The sequence below is a fragment of the Hypanus sabinus genome, chromosome 19 (genome assembly GCF_030144855.1).
Source record: "Hypanus sabinus isolate sHypSab1 chromosome 19, sHypSab1.hap1, whole genome shotgun sequence".
Lineage (NCBI taxonomy): Eukaryota > Metazoa > Chordata > Chondrichthyes > Myliobatiformes > Dasyatidae > Hypanus > Hypanus sabinus.
In genome coordinates, this window is record NC_082724.1 from 64,188,316 (window position 1) to 64,214,366 (window position 26,051).

The following is a 26,051-nucleotide window of genomic DNA, read 5'->3' on the forward strand; positions in this document are numbered from 1 at the left end:
TAATACAGACAAGTGTGAGGTATTGCACTTCGGAAGGAAAAACCAAGGTAGAACATACAAGGTAAATGGTAGGGAAATGAGGAGTGCAGTAGAACAGAGGGATCTGGGAATACAGATACAAAATTCACTAAAAGTGGTGTCACAGGTAGATAGGGTAGTAAAGAGAGCTTTTGGTACATTGGCCTTTATAAATCAAAGTATTGAGTATAAGAGTTGGAATGTTATGGTGAGGTTGTATAAGGCATTGGTGAGGCCAAATTTGGAGTATTGTGTGCAGTTTTGGTCACTGAATCACAGGAAGGATATTAATAAGGTTGAAAGAGTGCAGAGAAGGTTTACAAGGATGTTGCCGGGATTTGAGAAACTGAGTTACAGAGAAAGGTTGAATAGGTTAGGACTTTATTCCCTGGAGCGTAGAAGAATGAGGGGAGATTTGATAGAAGTGTATAAAATTATGATGGGTATAGATAGAGTGAATGCAAGCAGGCTTTTTCCACTGAGGCTAGGGGAGAAAAAAACCAGAGGACATGGGTTAAGGGTGAAGGGGGAAAAGTTTAAAGGGAACATTAGGGGAAGCTTCTTCACAGAGAGAGTGGTGGGAGTGTGGAATGAGCTGCCAGATGAAGTGGTAAATGCAGGCTCACTTTTAACATTTAAGAAAATCTTGGACAAGTACATGGATGAGAGGTGTTTAGGGGGATATGGTCCAGGTGCAGGTCAGTGGGACTAAGCAGAAAAATGGTTCAGCACAGCCAAGAAGGGCCAAAAGGCCTGTTTCTGTGCTGTAGTGTTCTATGGTTCTAAGACAGGTTACTAATCACAGAGTGTCTGACCTCACAGTGGCTCTTGTAGCTGTAGTATTAATCTGGCCAAGTAGTGTCAGTGGTGGTATGTTGATGGCAGAAGCATGAGTATTGTGTTGTTGTTGGATATAAACAATAGGTGATCAGACTCATTTTTGTTGAAGGAGATCACTGTTAGGCACTATGTAGCATGAATTCCCCTTACTTTGTAAAGGTTATGTTTTATTATTGTCTAGGCTACCTTATTAAAAAATTTTTGAATGTTGATTAGACATTTATAAAATGTTGACATGTAAAATAACAAAACTTGGCAATAAAATAATTCAAAACTACGGCCTAGGTTTTCCAAACTGATTGTCATTTTATGTAGTTCCAAAATACTTTAATTATGCACCTCTGCAAATGAATTGTCCACACACTTGCAACAACCTACGAATGAGCATGTCCATCAAATCTATGGTAATTCACTATAAATTCCTTACTGTCCACTGATCGCTCTTGTGTTTCATTATTCTTGTGTGTAATGGTCTGACAAACTCAGATATATCACGTTCTTTATAAATATGCTGTATTTTTGCAGGGAGCTAATCCGATGTCTGAAATGGTACATGGATCGATCTGCAGAAGTTGTAAGACAAGACCACATTCAAGAGGCAATGAGGGTAATGAAATGCCATTTAGTGGCTATCTGGAGAAAATATAGAATTCGCTTAAGAGCCAGCATCTAGTTTGCAACCACTGCATTACGGCTGCTATGGTAGCAAAAATTTGCCCTTGCATAATTCACAAACGTCTACCCCAAAATTTGTTATAAGGAATAAAATTTTCTCTCATGAAATGTGATGAGAGTAAATAAATAAAACACCATTTTTCTTTATCTTGCATTTCTTGTACATTTGCAGATGACACTGCTTTGCATTACAGAAAATCAGAAAATGGACTATTTTCTAGCACCACACTCCCCTTGCTCCCCACTGTTAACTGGGAATGCCATTACTATGCTTAATAAAGTCAAGCTGCCCTTCGGAAATAGAAACAAAATCTTAGGAAATAATCCGCAGGTCAGGATGCATCAGTGGGAATAAAAACAGAATTAATATTTCAGAAATGGAATGGGAAGGGGATAGAAGCTTTTAAAATACACGGAGGGTTCAGAAGTGATGCATCTCTGATAATATTCATTGGGAAAAATAAGTAAAACTTAATCCTTTCTGATTTTTGCACTATACAAATGACTGTGGTTGTGGTCTTTCTCACAGAACTATATTTTGCTTTCTTATAGGAAGGATTTCCTTGAATTAGTTAACTTTAATGTTTCCTCTGTAGTTCTCTATGTTCTCTATAGTTTCATCTTTTACAAATAAGTGCTGGTGAAGAAAACAGAATGCCATAACTATATAGTTAAAATGTTATCTCGTGTTGGAGATTTAATACACAATGAATGCATACCTGAAGCTTAATTTCATTCTATGTATACAATTCCCTCGCCTCCCCATCTAAATCAGCAGGTTTCTAATTGTAATGCCTCTATTGGATTATGTTATGTATTTCCACTTTAGCTTGTGGATCATCACAATTTCTCATTTCATAATTCTGTAGTATACTTCCTTTATTTCTAATTGAAATGGCACTAATTTCATGCTGCCTGCTGTGTGAGAGTACTTTTGCTTGCTTTTTTCCTCTGTCGTTTGCTAACAATCCATTGGGGAAATTACTTGAGATACATTAAAATCCAATTACAAGCTTTCCAATCTCAAGCCTGTGAAAAACAAACCCTGTGGGACATTTTATTTACTAACACCTCTGCAGTTTCACTTTTGACAAGCACCATGGCCCAGAATTTGTATTTGGTGCTGAAACAACAATATTCGTTCCTCTTCACAATCTCTATGTCTATATCTTACTAACACTGCTGCTGTGGTTAAGCAGTTCAATAGATTTCTGCTACTTATCAAATAGTCTGAATAACTAATTTTTGATCAGAGGAAAATTACAACAGAGAATGAGGCTGTTTGGCTGATCGTGTATGAGCTGGTGGAATAAGAACTACACAGTGTGATCGCAGCTTTCAGCATTTGACTCATTGTTCTTCAACTAATAATTCCGCAAATACATTATAGAACTCAAGTCAAAGTCAAAGTAAATTCATTATCAAAGTACAGTACTGTGCAAAAGTCTTAGGCAGTCTAGATTTTTAATATGGTTTCAGATGGTACGGTTCCACAGTGGCCTGATCGCAACATAATCGAGGCTGTCTAGAATAACCTGGAGAGATGGAGGCAAGCAAAACAGCCAAAGTCTGCAGAAAAAAACTGTGGCAAGTTTTCCAAAATGCTCGGAACAACCTATCAGCTGACTTTCTTATAAAACTGCATGCCAGTGTACCAATGAGAAATGATGCCGTTTTAAAGGCAAAGTGTTGTCACACCAAATTTTGATTTCACTTAGTTTTTTTACTGTTTACTGCTCTTCATAGTAATTTTTTGATATTTAAAAACTTCTCATTTCATTATTTTTGAAAGCATCTTCATTTTATGGATTTCTTACATGTGCCTAAGATCTCTGCACAGTACTGTTTACAGGTCACCATGTACTATCTGGGAATTCATTTTTTTGCAGTCATTTAAAGGAAAATGAAGAGATATAATAGAATTTATGAAAAACTATATAAATAAAGACTGACAACTACTGTACAAAATAAGAAAATTGTATCAATAACTAAATAGATAAACACTGAAAACATGAGTTGTAAAGTCCTTAAAAGTGAGGCATGGGCTGAATAGTGGGGGTTCTTAATGTTTCTTTTTTGTGGCAGCACTCTTTGTGCTAAGATTTGATCAAAGATTCTGAATCTATTGTATTCACAAGGTTATTGCATGACATACAGTATATCTTTTGGAATGTGTATTTTCTGACATACAGGCCAATTTAAAATGTGTCTGATGTGAAAAATACAATGTCAATTCGGATTGATGAGTTAAGTAGTCTAAGAATGTGTATCCTCTTTCTCCCTAGGCCTTGGAGTATTTGTTCAAGTTTATTGTGCAGTCACGGATTTTGTATTCAAGAGCAACAGGCGGGATCGAGGAGGAACAGTTTCGTACCAGCATTCAGGAACTCTTTCAGTCCATCCGCTTTGTCCTGAGTTTAGATAGCAGAAGTTCTGAGACCCTCGTCTTCACACAGGTTAGTTCAATAACATATCCTTAGGAGCTGAGTCCAAAGCAGTGTCACAGCATGACAGGAACAAGCACACTGGTAATAAACATCCATGTCAGCCTTAAAGGTAGCAGTGCAGACAGAGGATGCTGTGCTTTCATCTTTTATTAATGTTCTTGTTGATTTCAAGATTCTCAGGTAAAATGAATTTGAACTGACTGGTTCTGTAGAATTTCTCATGCACAAGGATGAACCTGTCTGTACTTCCAATCTCATTCAGGCCATAGGATAGCCAGTAACATTACCGACAGTGGGCTAAGACAACACTTTGCAATTATCATTGAGGCACATTTGAGCAGAGTTGAGAATCTTAATAGTTTCCAATCCTATTGTTGCATTGATGATTAGACACAAATTCCATTCCATAATATCTTTCATCAAAGCTAGTGAAGTAAAATTATTCCCTTTCCAGAAGTAAAGAATGGTAGTATCTGCTTTATCCATAGGCTAATCTAGTTTCCATATTGACTTAACTGTTTTGTTTTTAGTTGATTGAGTAACTTCCTTTCTGGTTACACCCAGATAAATATGTTTCGTTGCTGATAATCTTTCTGGAAATAAATAATAGAGATTTGGATCATTACCTCGTTATGTTATCAGATTGGACATTGATGAACCCAACTGTTGTTTCATTGTAGGCGGCTCTCCTCAACTCCTTCCCTGCAATTTTTGATGAGCTGCTGCAAATGTTCACAGTGCAGGAGGTGGCAGAGTTTGTGAGAGGAACATTGGGCAGCATGCCCAGCACAGTACACATCGGTCAGTCAATGGACATAGTCAAGCTGCAATCCATCGCACGCACTGTGGATAGCCATCTCTTTTCATATCCAGGTAAGGGCTGGAAATAGACAACTGATTATGTTACCAAGTGCACAGTAAGTATCAGCTGAGTGGCTTTTGGGGTCCAAATATGAACACGAGTTTTCATATTCTACTATTTAATCATTTGGATTTAATCAGAGTGTGAATTTTCATCATTCACAGTTAAATCAAAGAATTGTCAGCACATTGTGTACAAAATAACTTATTTCTCAAAATTCTGCAGTCAATCTAAGACTCAATGATAAAGTTGAATAAGCAACTTCATCATTAGTATTAACGTTAAGTAGCGTTATTTCACTGGCTAAGTTGTATATGTTTATTACCATTTATTCAACTTCTGCAGTTCTTTGAAGGATAATTTTTTAAATATTTATGTTTGTATTTCTGAAAAAGGGTTCACCAAATGAGAATTGAAAACCTTGTGACCAGGTTCTCACAACTGATGTGATCATATCATAGGAGTGGAGAACAGAAGTGTTGAAGATGTACACCGTAGAAGTATGGCTCAGTACAGCTTTTCCTCTTTTCACAGACTCCCGTCGAATCCTGCTGCCTGTCGTTCTCCATCATATACACCTGCATCTGCGGCAGCAGAAGGAGCTGCTCATTTGCTCTGGGATCCTCAGCAGCATCTTTTCCATCATGAAGACCAGCTCCCTGGTATGCCTCTGTCCTACATGCTGCAGAGATGGCAGTGGGGAATTGATCCTCATTATAACAGCACAGGAGCCCATAGATAGGTCAGAGTGGGAGTGAGATGGCTCAGGATCGCCCCTGTGGATTGAACAAGTAGGCTCTGAAGGGCAGTCATCCAGTCTGCATTTGGTTTCCTCAAAAGATTGGAAGAAAAAATGTGAGGTGGATCACTGTTTTATCTTGAAGGAGTATCCCTTGGGTAATATGGTTCCTCAGCTTGGAATGACCCTTTCTCCCCCCCACTTATATTCCATTTTGGTTCCTTTCCATGCTGGTTGAAATCAAAAATAACTCTCTACAGTCACCTTGGAGTAGCAATGCAAAATGTTTCAATGTTTGTTTGTTTGTTTATTTGGGGTACTAAGTAAAATAGGCCCTTACGGCCCTTCAAACCATGCTGTGCTGTGCTGTGCAGCAACCCCTGATCTTTCCCTAGCCTAATCATGGGATAATTTACAATGACAAATTAACCTGCCAACTGCTGTGTCTTTGGACTGTGGGAGGAAACTGGAGCTCCCGGAAGAAACCCATGTGGTCACAGGGAGAGCGTACAAACTCCTTATAGGCAGCAGCAGGAATTGAACTCTGGTTGCTGAAGCATTTTGCTAACCACTACACTATTGTGCTACCCAAAATGTTTTCTGTCAGAAACCTGTATATCCATTGCAAGCTTAAGAATCAGTCCACAGGCTGACTTAGTGCAAAATGGCACCAAATCCAAATTAGCAGAAGGCATCCTCTTTGTAAACTTAAGTTGCAATAAAGCTAATTCACTCCAGAAGGAATTTGAATAATAAAAAGTGAGAAGATCTCCCCTCTACATATAAAATGCCATTTGTGAATTTCCAGAGTATTTGGAAGAACTATTTTACCGTTAGTACTTTTGAAGTGATATCACTGTTGAACTGTAAGAGATGGAGCTAATATGCACACTACAGCTTCTGACAAACAGTAATGTACTAATGGCCTTTTACTTAATTTCAGTGACGTGGATTGAGGGATTAGATATTAGGTACCAGGCAAATATTCCCCCTTCTAGGACCATGGCATCGATTTTGCCATTTTGGAGGGACCTTAATTTTGGTATCTCAACCAAAAGACAACACATTACTCCCTGACAATATTTCATTTGTGTGCCAGGCTAGATGTCTGTTTTCAGATCGCTGGAGTGATACTTCAACATGTAACGAGGAAGAGTAAGTAATACTGTATATACAGCAAGGTAGTGTAGTGGTTAGCACAACACTATTACAGCACCGATGGTCCGGGTTTCATTCCCGCTGCCATCTGCAAGGGTTTGTGTATTACCCCTGTAAACGCATGGGTTTCCTCTGGGTTCTCCAATTTCCTCCCACACTCCAAAAACATACAGGTTAGTAGGTCAATTTGTCACATGGGTGGAAGAGCCTGTTACCGTGCTGTATCTCTAAAGAAATAAAATAAATTAATTCATAAATACTAACTAAGAATTACTGAGTCTCAGTATAATATATACCTGACTCTTATGATATGATGAAAACATGGATGTTTGCAAATGATAGAAAGATTCCTTGCATAATTGATAGCATAGAAGATTGCAAAAAGATTCAACAAGATACAGATAAGTTACTTTATGGTCAGAGAAACGGTAGATGAAGTTTACTCCAGCCAACTGTGAGGTGATCAAATTGTAAAAGAACTGTACAAATTTAACGGTAGGTTCCATAACAGTATATCTTAGGGTTCAAGTCCATAAATCCCTGAAAGTAGCTGCACAGGTTGATAGAGTGGTAAAGAAGATGTATAGAGTGTTTGCCTTTTTTAGTTGAGAGACTGAGTTGAAAAATTGTGTTGCAGCTTTATAAAACTCTGGTTAGGCTACATGGAGTATTACCTTCAGTTCTGGTCACCCCATTATGGGAAGGATGTGGAGGCTATCCTTCCTACATTATTAGACAGGTTACCAGGCAAATTTCCCTCTTCTAGTACCAAGGCATTGCTTTTGCCTATCTGAAGGGGTGCAGGGGAGGTTTACGAGGATCCTGCCTCAAATAGAAATTTCATGCTACAAGAGTTTGAACAAACTTGGGTTGTTTTCTCAGGAGCAGCAGCATCTAAGGGAAAATCTGTTAAGTTCATAAGATCAAGAGAGGTGTAAATAGTGTAGACAGCTGGTATATTTTTCACAGCAACAAAGTAACTAACTCCTGCGGACATGCATTTAAGCAAGTTCAATGAAGATGTGTGGGGCAAGTTTTTTTTAAAAAACAGAGTGGTGTATGTCTGAAATCCACTGCAAGGGATGGTGATGGAGGCAAATATGATAGAGGGATTTAGGAGACTCTAGGCACATGAATGTGCATCATTTGGAGGGGTATGGGCAAAAGGAATTAGTTCAGTTAGACTTTTAAATACCAATTTATCTAGTTCAGCACAGCATCATGAGCCAAAAGGCCTATTCCTGTGCTGTACGGTTCTATGGCCTAGTATGAAATGTGCACCTGTTGGCTTTAGACTCAGAAACATATGTTCAATAATGAATTTGAATGGTATACTCTACTGCAGGAATATAGTAGTGGCAGTTTTATTTTATGTGGTTCTCATCAGGATTATTATGTTAAGCCAGTATGTTAACTGTTCCACTGCTCTACTACTAGGAGCAATTTTCAATACCAAATTAGCCTAGCATCCAGTGCTTCTTTGACATGTGAAGGAAATTGGAACACATTGAGAAACCCATGTGGGAGAACATACAGACCTCAAACAAACAGCACAGGAAGTCAGATTAAGCCTGAGTCGCTGGTGTTGTGAGGGAACATTGCGCTACTGTATAGAAATTTATCTCAAATCTCCTCTTTAAATCTCTCCAACTGAATTTCTGGACATGCTATAATGGCTGGGCAACTCTAAACCTATCTGACCCTTATTGTCCTTCTCAAGCTGACGTCCACTTTTGACACCATCTTCCTCCACCAAATCTCAACTCTAACTAACCAGGAGAAGCATCAGTCATCTGATTCCCATCTTCCAGCCAGAGCTGGAGAACCATGTACAATAGCTTTCATTCCCACACCTATACCTCTAAGGTAAGATGGCTTAATTAGTCACATGTACATCTAAACATGCGCTGTTTACAACCAGTCAACAAGGATTGTACAGGGGGCAGCCAACAAATGTTGCCACGCTTCCGGCACTAACATAGCATGCTCAAAACTTAACAACCCTAACCCATACATTTTTGAAATATGGGAAGAAATCAGAACATCCAGAGGAAACCCACAGGGTCACAGTGAGAACATGCAGACTCTTTACAGACAATGGTGGAAATTAATCCCTAATCATTGATTGCTGTCCCTTAAAGCTTTTGTGCTAACTTCCATGTTACCATGCTACCCAATACCTTTACTTCGAATGTTCCGCCAAGGATCTATCAATTGCCATTCCTTTCTGCAGCATCATCCATAAGTGTTACATCAGCTACTAGCTGCAGATTGCTTTATTTCATCACTACGACTGCCCCATAACTGTTTCCAAGTGATCAATGCTATTAGTCCATTATCCAGTACTAGATGCACAAGATACATTTCTAGCTGAATATTAAACTAAATCCATGACCTTTGAATGCAAGAACATAAGGAATAGAAGTCGAAGTAGAATATTTATCCCTTTACATTTGCTCTTCCATTCAGTGAGGGAATTACTAACCTTTTTCCTCAATGCCACATTCCTGTACTAACCCCACCTTCCCTAGCATTCAAAATATACCAAACTCTCTCTTGAATAAACTTAGTGACTATGCACCACCACCCTCTTGGACAGAGAAACCCTGAGTGAAGTCATTTATTCTTATCTCATTCCTGAATGGCCCTTCATTTTAAGTTTATGATCCTTAGTTCTTGATATCCCAACCAGTGTGTAATATTCCAGCATCTATCTTGTCAAGCCCTGAAGACCTGAGTATAAATTGATGAGATCCCTTCTTGTCATTCCAAGCTCCAGGGAGTATAGGCCCAGCCTATTTAATTTCTTCACACAGAACCATGTCCCCATACGATAAGTCAGTCTGGTGAGCCTTTGTTACATTCCCTGTATCACAGTACATCCTTACTTAGGGAGATTAGTCACAATATTCCAGCTGCAAACTGGTTTGGTGTGGAATACTCTCATAACGTATGAAAACTACAGTGAACTCTCAGGTCACAGGGAGGCTGCAGACTACCATCACTGTGGGACTTGTACATGTCCAGGACAAAGAAACAGGCAGGTAAGATCATTGTGGACACTGCCCACCCTGCAATAGAATCCATTATTGTACATGTGTTTCTGAGTCTAAAGCCACCAGGTGCACATTTTACACTAGGCCATAGAACTATACAGCACATAGCCTTTTGGCCTATGATGTTATGCTGAACTAGTTAAGCTGGTAATTAAAAGACTAACTAAACTAATTCCTTCAGCCTACACATTGTCCGTATCCCTCCATTTGCCTTTTCCTAAATCCTCCTTCTGGTAAGTGCTGTTGGACAATTAAAACAAAAGCTTTACGCCAGTTAATCTGATCAACTATTCTACAGTGGTTAGCACCACTCCCCCCCCCCCCCCCCCACAGCATTGCACTAAAGATACTTTAACCACTTTTTATAGTGTTGTTTACATTGTAAATACTTGCTGGCTTTCATTTATTTATTTATGCACATTTTATTACATATTTGACCTTTAACCTCTAACTTTATTAGCTTTTTATATAATAATTTATTCTTTATAATTATTGAATATTGTTGTTTTGTGTTGCATACCACACCCTGACCAACACACCACAGCAAATTCCTAATCCTTGTAAATGTATATGGTGAATAAGGTTGACCCTTGATAGACCCCTGCATCATTTAAGCAAGATATCTCTTCTCTTGTACTTAAATTCTTCACTAAATAGAGACAAACAAATCATTGCCTTTCTGCTTGTTTGCTGTGCTGCTTGTTAGCCTTCAATTATTTATGTACATGGACACCCAGTTCCCTTGGGATGTTTTCACCTTTCAATCTCTCATTTAAAAAATACTCTAACTTGTCATTTAGTCCTTTCCGAAACTTGATTCCATTATCATTATTTCCATCCTTCTTTGGCACTTCACTGAACCTAAATCAGGCAGTTCTTCGATGGTTTAAAATTTGAGCTGAAGTTTGAACCATAAAGCTGTGCCATTGAGTTTATAACATTACCTCAGTTCGACTGCTACTAAAAACTTCATCCATATTTTTATACAGAAACACAATATTCCAAATTTGAATATTAGAAAAGAAAACAGTAAGAGTTGGAAATATTCAGGACAGGCAACATCTGTAGAAAGAGATAAACTCATTCTACAGATGTTGCCTTTTCATTGACCCAAGACTTTAACTCAATTTCTTTCTCTCCACAGATGCTGCCTGACCTGCTCTGTATGTACATTGTTTTCTGTTTTAATTTTGGTCATGGCTTTGCTACCTTTAGACTTTTCCAATGTACTTATAGTTGGCCTCCTGCTTTCTCCTCTCCATAAACTTGACATCACTCAATGATCCTGTCTACCATTATCCTTCTGCATGAAAATCTATTTCGGCTGTTGGATAAGCAGCATCTCAGTTTAAAGTTCTCATCCCTGTTTTCAGTTTATCATTTTTTCTTCATCTGTATTTTTCTTCAGCCCTATTATTTTTAAGATAACTATTTAAAGCTAATTCTGGCTTTTTGATGAAACCTAGTATTAATCACTACTGTATTAAGACCATGAGACATACGAATAGAATTAAGACTTTTACAAACACAAGAAAGGAAGTCTCCTGAAGAAGGGTCTCAGCCCAAAACATCGCCTATTATTCATTTCCATAGATGCTGTTTGACCGGCTGAGTTCATGCAGCATATTATGTGTGTTGAATTAGGTCATTTGGCATACTGAGTCTACTCAGAGATTCCATCACAGCTGATTTGCTTTCCCTCTTAACCCCTATCTCCTGCCTTCTCCCAGTGACCTTTGACACCCTTACTAATCAAGAACTAATCAGATCAGCCTCTGCTTTAAATATACCCAATGACTAGGTCATCACACAGCTGTCTGTGGCAATCAGATCCACAAATTCAAAACTCTCTGGCTGAAGAAATACCTCCTCATCTGTTATGCAGCGACATCCTTGTGTCCCGAGGGACACCTTTATATTGGCACTTGTTCCTTTGGAAGCCTAATTTACCTCAATCTTTCTGTTTCTACACACTTCTTTCTTCCTTTAAGATGCTCCTTAAAACATCCCTCTGAGTTACTTACCTTTATATATCTTTTTATGAGGTTCAAAATTAACTCTTATTTTGAAATTTGTCTGCCCTTGGCTGTTCCTCACAACAGCAAACATTTTATATAAATATTGCTCTAACTGCCTTGCCAGTGATCAGTTCAAATTCTACTTAAATTGTTAGTTACTGACCTCAATGAAGGACAGCAATAGTCGACATTTAAATGCCTACATTTGATACAGTGGAACAATTAGCTCGTATGGAATAGCTTAAAGGAGAGAGAGTGGTACAGTGATTGGGAGGTTTAGGAAGAGAGTTACAGTTTTAGTAGAATGATAACAACCATTAGTGCACAACTTGCCAGACCAGATTGAGTCAGAAATCTTGGAAGGTTGAATACAAGCAGGATAGGAGCAAGAAATGCCAGGTGCACGTCCCCAGTATTCAGCCTCCAATTATCTTCAACTAACTCTGACAGGTAGGTCACATTGTTCATATAACTGAGAGGCATTGTGTTCTAAAGAGGTTGCCAGGAAGAAAGAGGAAATGTTTCAAGAATATTGTCAAAGACACCTTGAAAATTGTTATATCATCACCAGTTTGTTAAAATCCCTCAGCTGTAATCAATCAACATGGGAAAGGAGCATCCATGAAGGTAATGAGAATTTCCCAACTTCATTGGAAGTACATGGAAGCCCAGCAAAAACTGGAAGTAGTACACTGGCTTCTTCATACCTGACCTCACATGCCAATACGCCACTCTTGCCTTACCGTGGTTTGACTATGGATGTGATCATGGCTTCATCAGCCACCTCAGGACCCACAGAGTGATGTGGAAGCAACTCAACTTCAGCCCAAAGGAATTACCTCGAAGAAAGAGGAAGAAAGTTAATGGAACTTGCAGAAAGATAAGGCTATGGATAGATTTGAAAACAGTGGACACCGGTTTTTAATTTTGCACTGCCAGACTGAAGGACATAATCGGTCAGGGAGCAAAAGGGTGATGGGTAATGACCTGTGCAGGTTAGGATTCAGATTGTAGATTGTGATGACATGAATACGTGAGCTGGTACTAAAGGAGAAGTGAGAGTAGTGGTTAACTCAGCGTTAGATGGTCTTATAACATAAGACATAGGAGCAGAATTAGGCCAATCAATCCATCAAGTTTACTCCACCATTTCATCATGACTGATTTATTATCCCTTTCAACCCCATTCCTTTGCCTTCTCTCCATAACTTTCAATGCTCTGACTAATCAAGAACCTATCAACCTCTGCTTTGAATATATTCAATGACTTGGCCTCCACAGCTGTCTGTAGCAATGAATTCCACAGAGTTCACCTATTCTGAAGCTGTACCCTCTGCTCCTTCCCTCATCCACTCTGTCTAGGCCAATTGATAGGTTTCAGTGAGATCCCCCTCATTTTTTACAACTGTAGTAAGTGCAGGCCCAGAGACAAAGACGTCTCATAAGTTAACCCTTTCATTCTCAGAATCATTCGCATGAACCTCCTATGGACACTCTCCACCAGCACATCCTTTCTTAGGTAAGGGGCTCAGAACTGCTCCACAATAATCCAAGTAGAGTCTGACCAATGCCTTATAAAGCCACAGCATTACGTCCTTGATCTTATTTTCTAGTGCTCAAAATGATTGCTAACATTGTATTTGCCTTCTTCACAAGAACTCAACAGGCAAGTTAGCCTTTAGGGAATCCTGCACGAGGACTCCCAAGTCCCTTTGCACTTCTGATTTTTGAAATTGCTCACCATTCAGAAAATATTTTACACCTTTGTTTCTTCTACCAAAGTGCATGAGCATACACTTTCCCTACATTATACTCCATCTGCCATTTTGCCCTTCTCCCAATCTGTCTAGTTCCTTCTGCAGACTCCCTGCTTCTTCAACACTGCCGGCCCCTCCGCCTATCTTTGTATTATCTGCCACAAAAGCTTTCAACTGAGTGGAAACACACTGCAGTAGTGCGGACCTCAAGAAAAAAGAAGAAAATTAGCTTTTCAAAATATTCACACAAAATGGCTATCTTAAAAACTTCATAAGGCGTCCTACTGAACAGACAAGAAAGAGACTAACCCTGCAATACATCAGGAATATTTCAGAAATGTCAACAAGACTGCTCCAACTGCCTGGAATAATGGTGACACATAAACCCAACACAACCGTCAGAACATTCATCTCGAGACCCAAAAGTCCAACAGCCCACTTAGAGAGAATAAACATAATATATCAAATTCAATGTAGAGTCTACTCCAAATACTATGTAGGACAGACAAGGAGAAAACTATTCACAAGATTACATGAACATCAACTAGCCTTAAGAAGATACGATCCCCTGTCACTCCACCGATTACGTGAAGACCAAGAAGGTCTGAAGTTCATCTGGGAACCTACAAAACTCCTGGCAGAAGCACAAAACAAGAAATCAGGAGAATTCTAAGAAGCTTGGTTCTCAGTGGAAGACTATTAACAGACATATTGACCTGGATGCAATTTACGAATCTGTGTATCTACAGGATCGGGGCCAAAAGGTGAGCCTCAGGCATCCATGGAACATGTGCACAACAACCAAAAACCAGGGATGCAGGCCAGCGGAGATCACTCAGCTATCCAGCTTGCTGGGACCTAGCAGAGACTAGCAGCTAGCGTGACAGCCAACTAATCAGAACAAGAAGTCGGACCAATATAAACACAAGTACTCCGCTGAAGCAACACTCAGTTGCACTTTGATGATGTCAGCTCGACCGGTGATGAAACATTTGCAACCTAACCTCAAGGCTTGGCGAACAACCCTACAAACAAGCTGACTATTCCATAATCCAAATCATTAACATATAGAAAAGAAGTGGTCCCAGCACCAACCCCTACAGATCACCACTAATCACCAACGGCCAACCTTAAAAGGCCCACTTTATTCCCACTCTTTGCCTCATGCCAGTCAGCTAATCTTCTATCCATTCTTGTACCTTTCGGATAATATCCTGGGATCTTATCTTAAGCAAATTGCCCCCCCATTACTGCCTCTCCAGCATAATTTTCCAGAGGTTCAATATCCACCCTCGCCTCTGTTTTACTCCTTGTACATCTAAACAAATTTTGAAATCTTCTTTGATATTATTGTCTAACTTAACTTCATATATTATCTTTTCTCTCCTTATGGCTTTTTAGTTGACTACTGTTGTCTTTGGAAAGTTTCTCAATTCTCTAACTTACAATGAATCCCTGATAAAAATTAGGTCATAGGAAACTCTCAGGATGTTGGATTCGATAGTTGACAAACAAGATGCTGCCCACATTTGTTATAGAGGCTATTACTTCCAAAGTGCCTCATGGAAGTGCTCTTGAACTATCTGCTTAATTGTAAAGTTAACTGCAGGGTTGTTTACTGTATCAGAGTCACATTTATTAGCTGCTTTATATAATATAAAATCTGTTGTTTTGCAGCAATAGTACAGTGAAAAGATGTAAAGGTACTATAAATTACAAAATAAATAGTGCGAGAAAAGGAATAACGAGTTATATGGACCATTCAGAAATCTGATGATGGAGGAGGTGAAGCTGTTTCCGAATCATTGAGTCTTCAGGCTCCTGTGGCTCCTGTACCTCCTCTCCAACGATAGTAATGACAGGAGCACATGTCTTGATTGGTGATGGTTGCCATCTTCTAGAGGCAATGCCTGTTGAAGATCAAAATCAAAACCAGGTTTAATGTCACTGGCATATGTCATGAAATCTGTTGTTTTGCGGCAGCAATACTTTGCAATACATAATAAAAAAACTGAATTACAATAAGTATATATTTTTGAAAAATAATTAAATATTCAGTGCAAAAAGAGAAGGGAAAATGCTGAGGTTGTGTAACACTCTGGTTCTGCTGGCTGCATAAGTCTAGGGAAGATATCCTCTGGCCCTGCCAAAGGTGGGAGGTAGATGTGCAAGCCCCCCAAATTCCCCTGTTTGTGGGTGCTGCGTGATGTGTTACCCTGTTACAAATCAGTACCACGAAATAACAGACAGTACACTGCATACAGTTAAAAGATATAGCTTTGTAATTCTTAATTTGACAAAAGGGTTAGTAAAGAAAAATCAAAAACAAGAGAAGGGCCCATTTTAAATGAAACTGTCCAATGTGCACATTGGAGCTCACGGCTTCCCCTTCGCCGATCCTCCTTCGATCTCCCACCTCATCGAATCATGGTCTCACTCCTCTGACCTCTTCTCTCCAGCATCTTCTCTTTTCTCCCATGAATTGTTCATCCTCATTGGGTGGCACATGTTTCTCCTATCTCTCATCTTCAACAGTAACCCAGACAAGCAGCTGACATAGAGAACAGAAAAGCATAACAGAGAAAAAATATGAACCATGTGAACCAGGACATTACACTCTTCCCCCCACCAAAATAGTCATGTCCCCTTGACTTTGAAATAATTTGTCATCCCATTATTAATAACAGAGCTTTCAAAATAACTTTGTGATGTCAGAACCTCCAATCCATTTGTAAAGGGCAGTGACATATCTCACTAGGGGGATAGCCGTAGCACTCTGTTGCCCCCGATCCTACATAGGCCGGCCTATCTGGGGGGTCTCCTGATTCTTTGAGAACTCCTGACCCCGTCATCTGTGGGATACTGCTGGTCTCTCTGGTGAGGCCTTCCATAGTCTATCACTCGTGCCCTCCTGCAATTCAGATCCCTCTGCCACTTAGCTGAGCCCTCCTTCATCCCCTTCTGAAACCCAACCTGTCCACAGGTAGTCCTTCTGATTTCACCTGACTCAGCATTGGGAATCTCTTTCTCAATCAGTGGGGAGTTAGCAAAAGGCAGCATATACCACACACCCATTTCCTCATCCTCAGTGTCCGTATCCCATTCAGAGGTTGGGCACCAGTCTAATCTTGCCTGCTGTTGGTCCTTCAATCACTCCAAGTCACTGCAAAGTCCTCTTATTAGGTGTAGGCTCCAGGTTGGGCTCTGGGTCAACCCGCACCTCTTGTCCCAGAGAGAGAAGGTGGTTCCGATGAAGAATCTTGACAGGCCCATTCCCATCCTCTGGTTTCACCCAGAAAACTGGTACATTTGGCATCTGACTCTACCACGTAGGTGCAGCCACCCAGCAGTCAGCCAACTTATGATTCCCAGGTAACCCCAAATTCCTTATGAGGACTTGGTCTCCCAGCATGAGTTGGGAGAACCTAACCTCTTGATCATACCTCTTATTTCCTTGATTCTGCTTGGCAACCAGACCTCAGCTAATTCATAAGCTTTTTTCAGCTCCCGTCTCATATCAGACACATACTTCAGATAAGTCTTCAGTGGTAGGTATTCCTTGCCAGTCTCAAAACAAAGGTTGATGGGCAACCTTGCCTCACACCCAAACGTCAAATAATATGGAGAGTACCCGGTAGCTTAATTTCGTGTACAGTCGTAACAGTGAACCAGATGTCCAATATGTTGACTCCACTTGTTCTTCTTGTTGATTTCCAAGGTTCCTAGCATGTTTAGCAAGGTCTGATTAAACCTCCCAGGCTGGGGATCATCCTGTGGATGATATGGAGTAGTCCTCGACTTCTCAACTCCAAGCATGCTCAGTAACTCATGTATGAGCCTGCTCTCAAAATCTCATTCCTGATTGCTATGTATCTGCCTGGGGAATTCATAGTAAATGAAATACTTCTCCAATAACACTTTGGCCACAGTGGACACACTCTGATCCTTGGTAGGGAAAGCTTGCACTTATCTAGTGTAGTGGTCTGTAATGACCACATGTTGCTGGCATCTGGCTCTATTGACAGAAAATCTATACACACCAGGTGAAGTTGCCCCACATTCTGCAAATGAAACAGCAGAGCAGCCTTGAATGCAACGTCTTCCTCCGTATGCAGTGAATACATGATCTGCAGTACTCTTCAACCTCTGGCTTCATTCGGGGCCAGTAAAACCAAACTGAGCAATCCATAAGTTTTTTCAATCCCCAAATGGCCAGAATCATTATGAAGTGACTTCAGCACAATCCTCCAATACTTCTCAGGCAGAACCAGCTGGGAACGCTGTGGCTGGTCTGGAGGCTACCTAACCCGTATAGGATCTGGTTCCTCAACTCCAGTCTGTCAGTATTGGAGGCACCACAGCATGTTTCATTTTCTCCGCTTGGGCCATGTCTCCCTTTTCGACTGCTGACCGAATGGTACTAATACCCAGGTCATGTCACTGAGCAGCTGCCATTTCCCCAGGACTCAATTGCAGCAACTGGTTTGTCTTCAGAGCAGTCAGGTTGCAGTAAACTTGTGGAATGGTGTCATCAGAAACCCCCAATTGATCCACTGCTCATTCCTGCCCTTGCCTTCCCTCTGCCTTCACCATGATGGAAAACTGGCACACGGCTTTCACTCCCCAGGCAGAAATGCTCTCCCACTCCTTGTTCCTGTCCAGCCCTTAATACGCATGTCGGGACAAAGCATCAGCATCGATGTTCCTACTTCCTGGCCAGTTCTGCAGGCTGGAATCATAGGTAGACAAGGCTGCCAACCACCGATGGCCTGTGGCATCCAATTTCACTGAGGTCAGGATACAAGTTAGAGAATTATTATCCGTCCTCACCTCAAACTTGGCACCATAGAGCTAGTCACTCAACTTACCCATCACAGCCTATTTCAATACCAGGAGCTCCAAACTGTGCATGGGATAGATTTTTTCAGAGGGTGACAGACTCCAGCCTCAACCCTGTGCCCTGATCCTGATACAGGACACACCCTAAGTCCTCTCTGCCGGCGACCATATGCAGTTGTGTACAGTGGTTCGTTGTCCATTCAAAATCCTTAATGATGTCATTGATAGTGGGGAGGGTCGTGCCCGTGATGGAACTGGCCAAGTCTACAAACCTCTGGAGCCTCTTGCGATTCTGTGTATTGGAGCTCCATAACAGGCTATGATGCAGCCACACAGAATACTTCCAGTACACCAATAGAAATTTGCAAGAGTTTGTGGTAACATATCAAATTTCCTCAAACTCGTAATAGAACATAGAATAGTGCTTTCTTCGTGATTGCATTATTGTGTCTACCTCACTCCTATACACATCCTTATTGCCATTTTACCAACAACAGTGGTGTCATCTATGAAGTAACAGATGACATTTGAGCTGTACTTAGCCACACAGTCGTGAGTGTAGAGTCGGCTAAACACATCTTTGAGGTGTACCAGTGTTGATTGTCAGCAAGGAGGAGATATTATTACTGATCCTTACTGATTGTGGTCTTCTAAAGAGGTGGTCAACGATCCAGTTGCAGAGGGAAGTACAGAATGAAATTCATCATTTTAGAGCTTCATTCATTGTCCCTTCAGTAATGAAGCAGTGAGCAGTGGGCTTCACAAGAACCTAGACAATATACATGTTTGACCTAAAAAGTGACATAAAGCCAGTAACCATTTCTTTGAAAAAAGTCACAAACATTTCCTTGGCACCTCACTACTATTCTTGGGATTGCTATTGATCTGAAACAGAATGACATACATGAATACCATGAGTGGGAATAAGATGAAGACTGGTATCTCTGCAGCACGTTGCTTGCCTTCTCATCCCTTAATGCCTTTCCCCCATGTGCATACAAACGCAGGAGAGCAATGAAATATTCAGTACTTAAAGTATGCAAATCATTAGCACTGCATCAATGCTCAAAGAGACTTAATTCTATTTAAGACAAAGGTACTCAATCAAAACCTGTACAACATACAATTGTCACCTTTCACTTTATGACTATAAGCCCTGGATTGGTCTTATTTATGTATTTTTTTATACTGAGCAATAAAGCAAGCTCCATTTAAATCTTAGTTATTTATCCTGTTTAGCGATATTTTGGTATTGCCGTTAACATAGTGAAATATTTCATGGCACTTTACAGCAGTACTAAAGTATGAGTACATGTAAGATCTCATTATGATAAAGTTAATTGTTAACAGAATATATCAGATTCAGATTTATTTATCACATTGTACATCGGAATACAATGACATGTATCACTGAGGCAGCCCACAAATGTCACCACACATCCCAACACCAACATACTCTGCCCACCAAGTTCAGCAGAACAACTCAAGCAGAAGCAAAAACAACAACACAACAGAACAAAACAACAGCAAAACAAGTTCCTTCTCCTCCACCCACTAGAAACAAGGATGTAAAAACTTGTGCGAATGTTGCTTTTTCCTCTTTAAAGTCAATTCAACAGCAGACAATTCAAATTAATTTTTGTGGTACAATTGCAGTACAAGTTGTGTCCAAGACTGAAATCAATAACCAATCAAGCTTTAGGGCCCACACAGACTTCAGTTTAACGAGAATACAGATGATGCCTCTGTACAAAATTAGTTCTTTCATGGCCCTTTGTAAAGAGACCAGAAGCCCTTTACAACAGTCATGTTAAAATACTAGAAAATTTGCTAGGAACAGTTGCTTTATAGTAATTCTGCATGTATTTTGTAACAATTATACTCTTTCTATATGTATTATTGTAGCAATAAGTATGTCATTATATATGATCCAGGAATACTCAATATCAGAAGAGGTAGAAATGATGGTCGAGAGTCTTCTTGATGTCCTTCTACAGACCCTGCTTGCTATCATGAATAAGTCCCAGATGGCGGAGGCGGTAAGAGGACAGCGCTGCCCACAGTGCACAGCAGAGATAACTGTTAGTAACTAACAATCCTTTTTATGAATACTCATCCACGCATGGATTTCCCTTCCTACGCACACCTTTACAACTCTTCATAGTCTGTCTCTTCTGGTGTACTCCCATCCATGTTTAGGTATGTTTATTGCTTTCCAATTCTTAAAGGAAAATTGTTATCTGATTGGATTCTAATGAGTTAATTTACACATTTCTCATAGTTTTTAGCTTATGATAGAATTAATTGGTAATGTCAACCTGATCTGCTGTAGCTTGTTACTCAAAACTTTATTCACCAAATTTATCATTTTGTCCCTTACGTCAAATGAGTGAAGCTGTGGTGGTCTCTTATTAGTAAGCCCTGATGGCACGATTTCATGCCAGTGCCTCTTCATTCTAAAGATTATGAATATGAAGCACTTATTTCCATACCATGCAGTGCATTACTAACCACTGATTGACTAATTCATAGTATATATAATTAGACAAAATTGTGCCATTAAATTTGTAATAGGCTTTCAGATGCCAAATGTGTTAAATTATAGCTGAATAATTAACATGTTTTGAGAATTTTTAAAAAATTATAGGTTGACTGATTCATAAAGGTCACCAAGCTAAATGTGGATCTACAGATCCAATCAATGTTCAACCTTCCATAAAAACCATCCAGTTCCTTAGCTGTAATCTTGGGCTTCTAAAGCCAGTTACAGCTCTCCCCCTGGGAGCTTAGCAACAGTTGGCTAAGGACAGATTTTGAGTTTTAGATCCAACAATTCTAGATGGCTTTATGCTGAACAAACCACTGGGGAAATTTAGAATTATGCAGAAATAAATAGGAAAACAAACTAAATAGAATTAGCAAAATTGAATCAGTTCCACCTACTTTATTCTTTTGAAGTTGCAGAAAACATATCATCTGTATTTCCCTGTTTTATTTCTCTTTCCCTCTACAAATAGGAAGGCCGTAAGACACAGGAACAGAATTAAGGCATTTTGGCCATTCTATCATGGTTGATTTATTATCCCTCTCAAACCCATTCTCCTGCCTTCTCCCTATAACCTTTGGAGTCCTTACTAATCAAGAAACTATTAACCTCCACTTTAAATATACCAGAGACTTGGCCTCCACAGCCATCTGTGGCAATGAATTCCACAGACTCTTTCCCATTTGGCTAAAGAAATTCCTCCTCATCTCTGTTCTAAAACAATGTATTCTGAGGGATAAATCCTTAAAGGGACATTTATAGCAATTTGGATTGTAGAAACCAAGTCGTTGGGTATATTTAAAACAGAAGTTGATAGGAACTTCTGTATATTTTTATAGGTTACAGTGGTTAGATCTGGAGTCAAGGAATAGGAAACATCAGTGCTCTATAGTTTAGAATGACAGTGGCTTGTGGTTTTCCTGACCTAATAGATGTTGTTTGATGGCACTGTTATACTATTTAGTTATAAATGGGTGTGCAGCATGTACATTTCTGTTTATTTACATCTTCATCCTGATACAGTCATTTTAACCCACTTGAATGGATGTGCTATGTGCTCTATCTCTACCTGAGTCACTGATTGTTGCACTTCTCTCTAGGGTGAGTATGTCACTTGCCTACTGTCCCTGCTTCGACAAATGGGAGATAACCACTACCAACACTTGCTAGATAATTTCCAGAGCAAGGAGGAGCTCAAGGTAAAAATTACATAATATTTGAAGTTTTTTTGTGTGAAGTAAAAACATCAATATGAAATATGGCAGGACTTTTTCATTCTCTTCTCTTTTGCCTCAGAAGTGTCTAATCCAGCAAAAGAATCAGATTGTAGAGTTAGAGTAAAACAGCATGGAAAGAGGCTGTTCAGCCCAAATAGTCTATGCTAACCACAACACCTTTCCTGCTAGTCCCAGTTGCCAGTGTTCAGCCCATAATCCTCCGTGTTTCCCCTCCATGCAACTATCCAAATACCACTTAACTGGTGCAATTGTACCTGTCTTGACAATTTCACCTGGCAGCTCATTCCAGGTGCTCACTATCAGCTGTGTAAAGAAACTACCTCTCAGGTCTCTTGTATCTGTGTCTTCTAGTTTTGGGTTCCCTTGCCCTGGGGAAATGACTGCTTGTCTATCCATACACCTCATGATTTTATAAACTTCACTGAGGTCACCCTCAGTCTCCTGCATTTCTCCAACATTTTCTGTGCGGTGCTCAAGACTTTCTGCATCTGCAGAATCTCTTGTGTTTGTATTGACTGTGTTATTTGTGTTATAACAGGCACACTACAAGGCCATGCAGCTTGCAATGAAAAATTGATGCTTCCTGTGGAGTATCTGTAGAATCTCTTGTGTTTATGATGTCTCCAGTGTGGTTGTTTTCCTTACATGCAGTTACCACACAGTGTAGATCATGCTTTTGGGGTAAATACTGCCTCCAAGCTACTTAAATAAATATTCAGTGCCTGGGGTTTAATGGGGAGTTGATTGGAGCAGAACCCATTAGAAAAGGTACGACATAGTTTTTCAAATTCTGTCTATTTCCCAGTGAACCTTGCTGTTTCTGAACTAAAGAAAATGCTTTGGTCATGGACTTGCTGGACCTCCAGCACAGCCAACAGGAATGCCCATGGTGTGGGGAGAAGGTCCCTGGCTCATAGAATCTGTTGCCCCTATCAATCTGAATAAGGAGCAGTAAATCTGGAAGCTAAGGTTTTCTGTAAGTGATTACAGAAACTTACTGTCTTTTCTATAGTGAAGCAGAAATCCTACTACTCACATGCCCACACTGTTTAGATGTGGATCATGGTTACTGTCAATTTCTGACCCACCAGATTGTTCCAGTCAACCATACAACATACGAAGCACACAAGGAAATGGAAATTCATTCTATTCTATAGATTGGAAGCTTTCCAAAGGTTCAGCAAGTTTTATGCTCCCCTCATGTGGCTCTTCACTTGTCATTCAAGTGTTTTTCATTAGATATAGGAGTAGAATTAGCCATTTGGCTCATTGAGCCTGTTTTGCCATTCCATCATGGTTGATGTATTATCCTTCACAACACCATTCTCTTGCCTTTTCCTAGTAATTGTTGATGCCTTTACTAATCCTACACCTATCAATCTCCACTTTAAGTACACCCAATGACTTGGTCGCCACAGGTTTGCCACCCTCTGTCTAAAGAAATTCTTCCTCACCTCTTTTCCAAAGATACTTTTTTTTAATATTGCAAGGCTGTGCCTCTACCCAACTATCCAAGTATCTCCACACCCACTCTATCTAGGCCTTTCAATATTCTATAGGTTTCAATGATATTCTACCCCTCCCCCTGCCACCCATTCTTCTAAACTTCAACAAGTACAGGCTGAGACCATCACATGCTCTTCATATGTTAACCCTTCCATTCTTGTAAACCTCCTCTGGACCCTCTCTAATGCCAGCACATCTTTACTTTGATAAGGGGTCCAAAACTGCTCACAATACTCCAAATGTAGTCTGACCAATAACTTATAAAGTCCCAGCATTACATCCTTGCTTTTATACTCTAGTCCTCTCAAAAAGAATACTAACATTGTGTTTGCCTTTTTTACCACTGACACTTTTTTACCAGCTGCAAGTTATTTCTTTGGGAATCATTCATGAGGACTCCCAAGTCCCATTGCACCTCTGATTTCAGAATTATCTCCCTGTTTAGAAAATAATCTACGCCTTTATTCCTTCTACTAAAGTGCATGTCCATACACTTCCCGACACTGTATTCCATCTTCTTTTTCTTTGCCAATTCTCCTAACCTGTCTAAGTCCTTCTGCAGACTCCCTGTTTCTTCAATTCTACCTGCCCCTCCATCTATTTTCATATCATTTGCAAACTTGGCCACAAAGCCATCAATTCCATCATCTGAATCATTAACATATAACGTGAAAAGAAGCAGTCCCAACACCAACCCCTGCAGAACATCATGAGTCACTGGCAGCCAATCAAGGCCCCCTTCATTCCCATTCTTTGCTTCCTTCCTGTCAGCCAATCTTCTCTCCATGCTAATATCGTTCCTGTAACAGTCTGGGCTCTTATGTTGCTTAGCATCCTCATGTGCAGCACCTTGTCAAAAGACTTCTGAAAGTCCAAGTAAACAATATCCACTGACTCTCCTTTGTCTATCCTGCCTGCTATTTGCTCAAAGAACAACAGATCTGTCAGACAAAATTTCCCCTTAAGGAAACCACGATGACTTTAACCTATTTTATTATGTGCCTGTTAAGTACACCTAGACCTCATACTTAATAATGGACTCCAACATCTTCCCAGCTACTTTCAACTTCAACTTTCCTTGTCAGTCACAGTTGCCTTATCCTCCCGTTAAAATACAAATTCTTCATCAGGATGTATCTATCCTGCACCTTCCAAATTGCTCCCAGAAACTCCTGCCATTGCCGTTCTACCATATTCCCTTCTAATGACTCCTTGTAATCAACTTTGGCCAGCTCCTCTCACAGTTTATCTATCCAACCATATAGGAAACTGGTCAACTGACCCTCAGAACAAAGCCAGACTAATTCAATCTGGATATAACCACCAAATCAGACTACTCTGAATCATTAGCAAAGTAATAAAAAATATCATCAATACTATTATCCAGCAGCAACTGCTTTCCAATATTTTGATCAGTGAGTTTAAAAATGTATACATGAGGAAATCTGCAGATGCTGGAAATTCAAGCAACACACACAAAATGTCAGTCCTGATGAAGGGTCTCGGCCCGAAACGTCGACAGTGCTTCTCCCTATAGATGCTGCCTGGCCTGCTGCGTTCCACCAGCATTTTGTGTGTGTTTCTGATCAGTGAGCTTAGTTTTGAATCCATTTGCCTTCTCATTCTGGACCTAGATCCAAAGATACAATAAGGACAGTACAGCACAGGAACAGCCTCTTCAAAACAGTGTCTGTAGCAAATGTGGTGCCAATTAAAGGCAAACCCATCTACACAGAAAACTTTGGTCTTCCTTGTCAACGTGTACCAAAGAGCTGAATTTTAGAGGTTGGTGACAGTCTCTGCCCTTGACATCAAGGGAGCATCCAGCCACAAGGAGTTCTTGTAAAAATTGGAACCATGAGGAAGACATTCTAATGGATAAAGTTATAATTTGAATAATGAAAGATGGGTGTGGCTGTTAGAGGTCAATAATCCCAGACTCAAGACATTACTACAGAGCTCCTCAAGGCAATGCTCTATGCCAAGCATATTCAGCTGCTTATCAGTGTTTTTCCTTCTGTCAAGAGGATGTTTACTGACATAATGCCTCAAGAAAATGATGCAGCCCCACCTGTCTGCAGCAAGATCTAGATGACAGTCAGCAGTTTCTGTGAAAGGTCTTTGAGTTGTAATGTTAATTAGATCCTGTCATAGATATTCCCCAGCTAGTGTTTTTTTCCCCATTATTCAGACATGGACTAACAAGTGCAGATAAAATTTGCATTACAAAATGTGTTAGACAACAACCATCTCAAACTAGGAGGACAAACCTACCCCTAATGTTCAGTGACATCTCTGTTTTGGAATCTCCTACCATCAACATCCTAAAGTTATCTTTGATTAGAAACTCACC

At 40.0% G+C, this 26,051-nt stretch overlaps 1 protein-coding gene and 1 long non-coding RNA gene across 2 annotated transcripts in view; one reads left to right on the plus strand and one right to left on the minus strand.

Moving 5' to 3' along the window:
• dock3 (dedicator of cytokinesis 3) overlaps nucleotides 1–26,051 on the plus strand; it is a 964,109-nt gene that overhangs the window by 761,059 nt on the left and 176,999 nt on the right. Inside the window, exons 22-27 of the mRNA XM_059944552.1 lie at nucleotides 1,384–1,465; nucleotides 3,819–3,989; nucleotides 4,661–4,853; nucleotides 5,377–5,504; nucleotides 20,344–20,490; nucleotides 22,055–22,153. Coding sequence (XP_059800535.1) covers nucleotides 1,384–1,465; nucleotides 3,819–3,989; nucleotides 4,661–4,853; nucleotides 5,377–5,504; nucleotides 20,344–20,490; nucleotides 22,055–22,153 — 820 coding nt within the window. The remainder of the gene's footprint in view (nucleotides 1–1,383; nucleotides 1,466–3,818; nucleotides 3,990–4,660; nucleotides 4,854–5,376; nucleotides 5,505–20,343; nucleotides 20,491–22,054; nucleotides 22,154–26,051) is intronic.
• The window catches only part of LOC132377985 (uncharacterized), a 32,022-nt gene continuing 21,742 nt past the window's right edge, over nucleotides 15,772–26,051 (minus strand). Inside the window, exon 5 of the long non-coding RNA XR_009506861.1 lies at nucleotides 15,772–16,121. This is a non-coding gene — a long non-coding RNA (uncharacterized LOC132377985). The remainder of the gene's footprint in view (nucleotides 16,122–26,051) is intronic.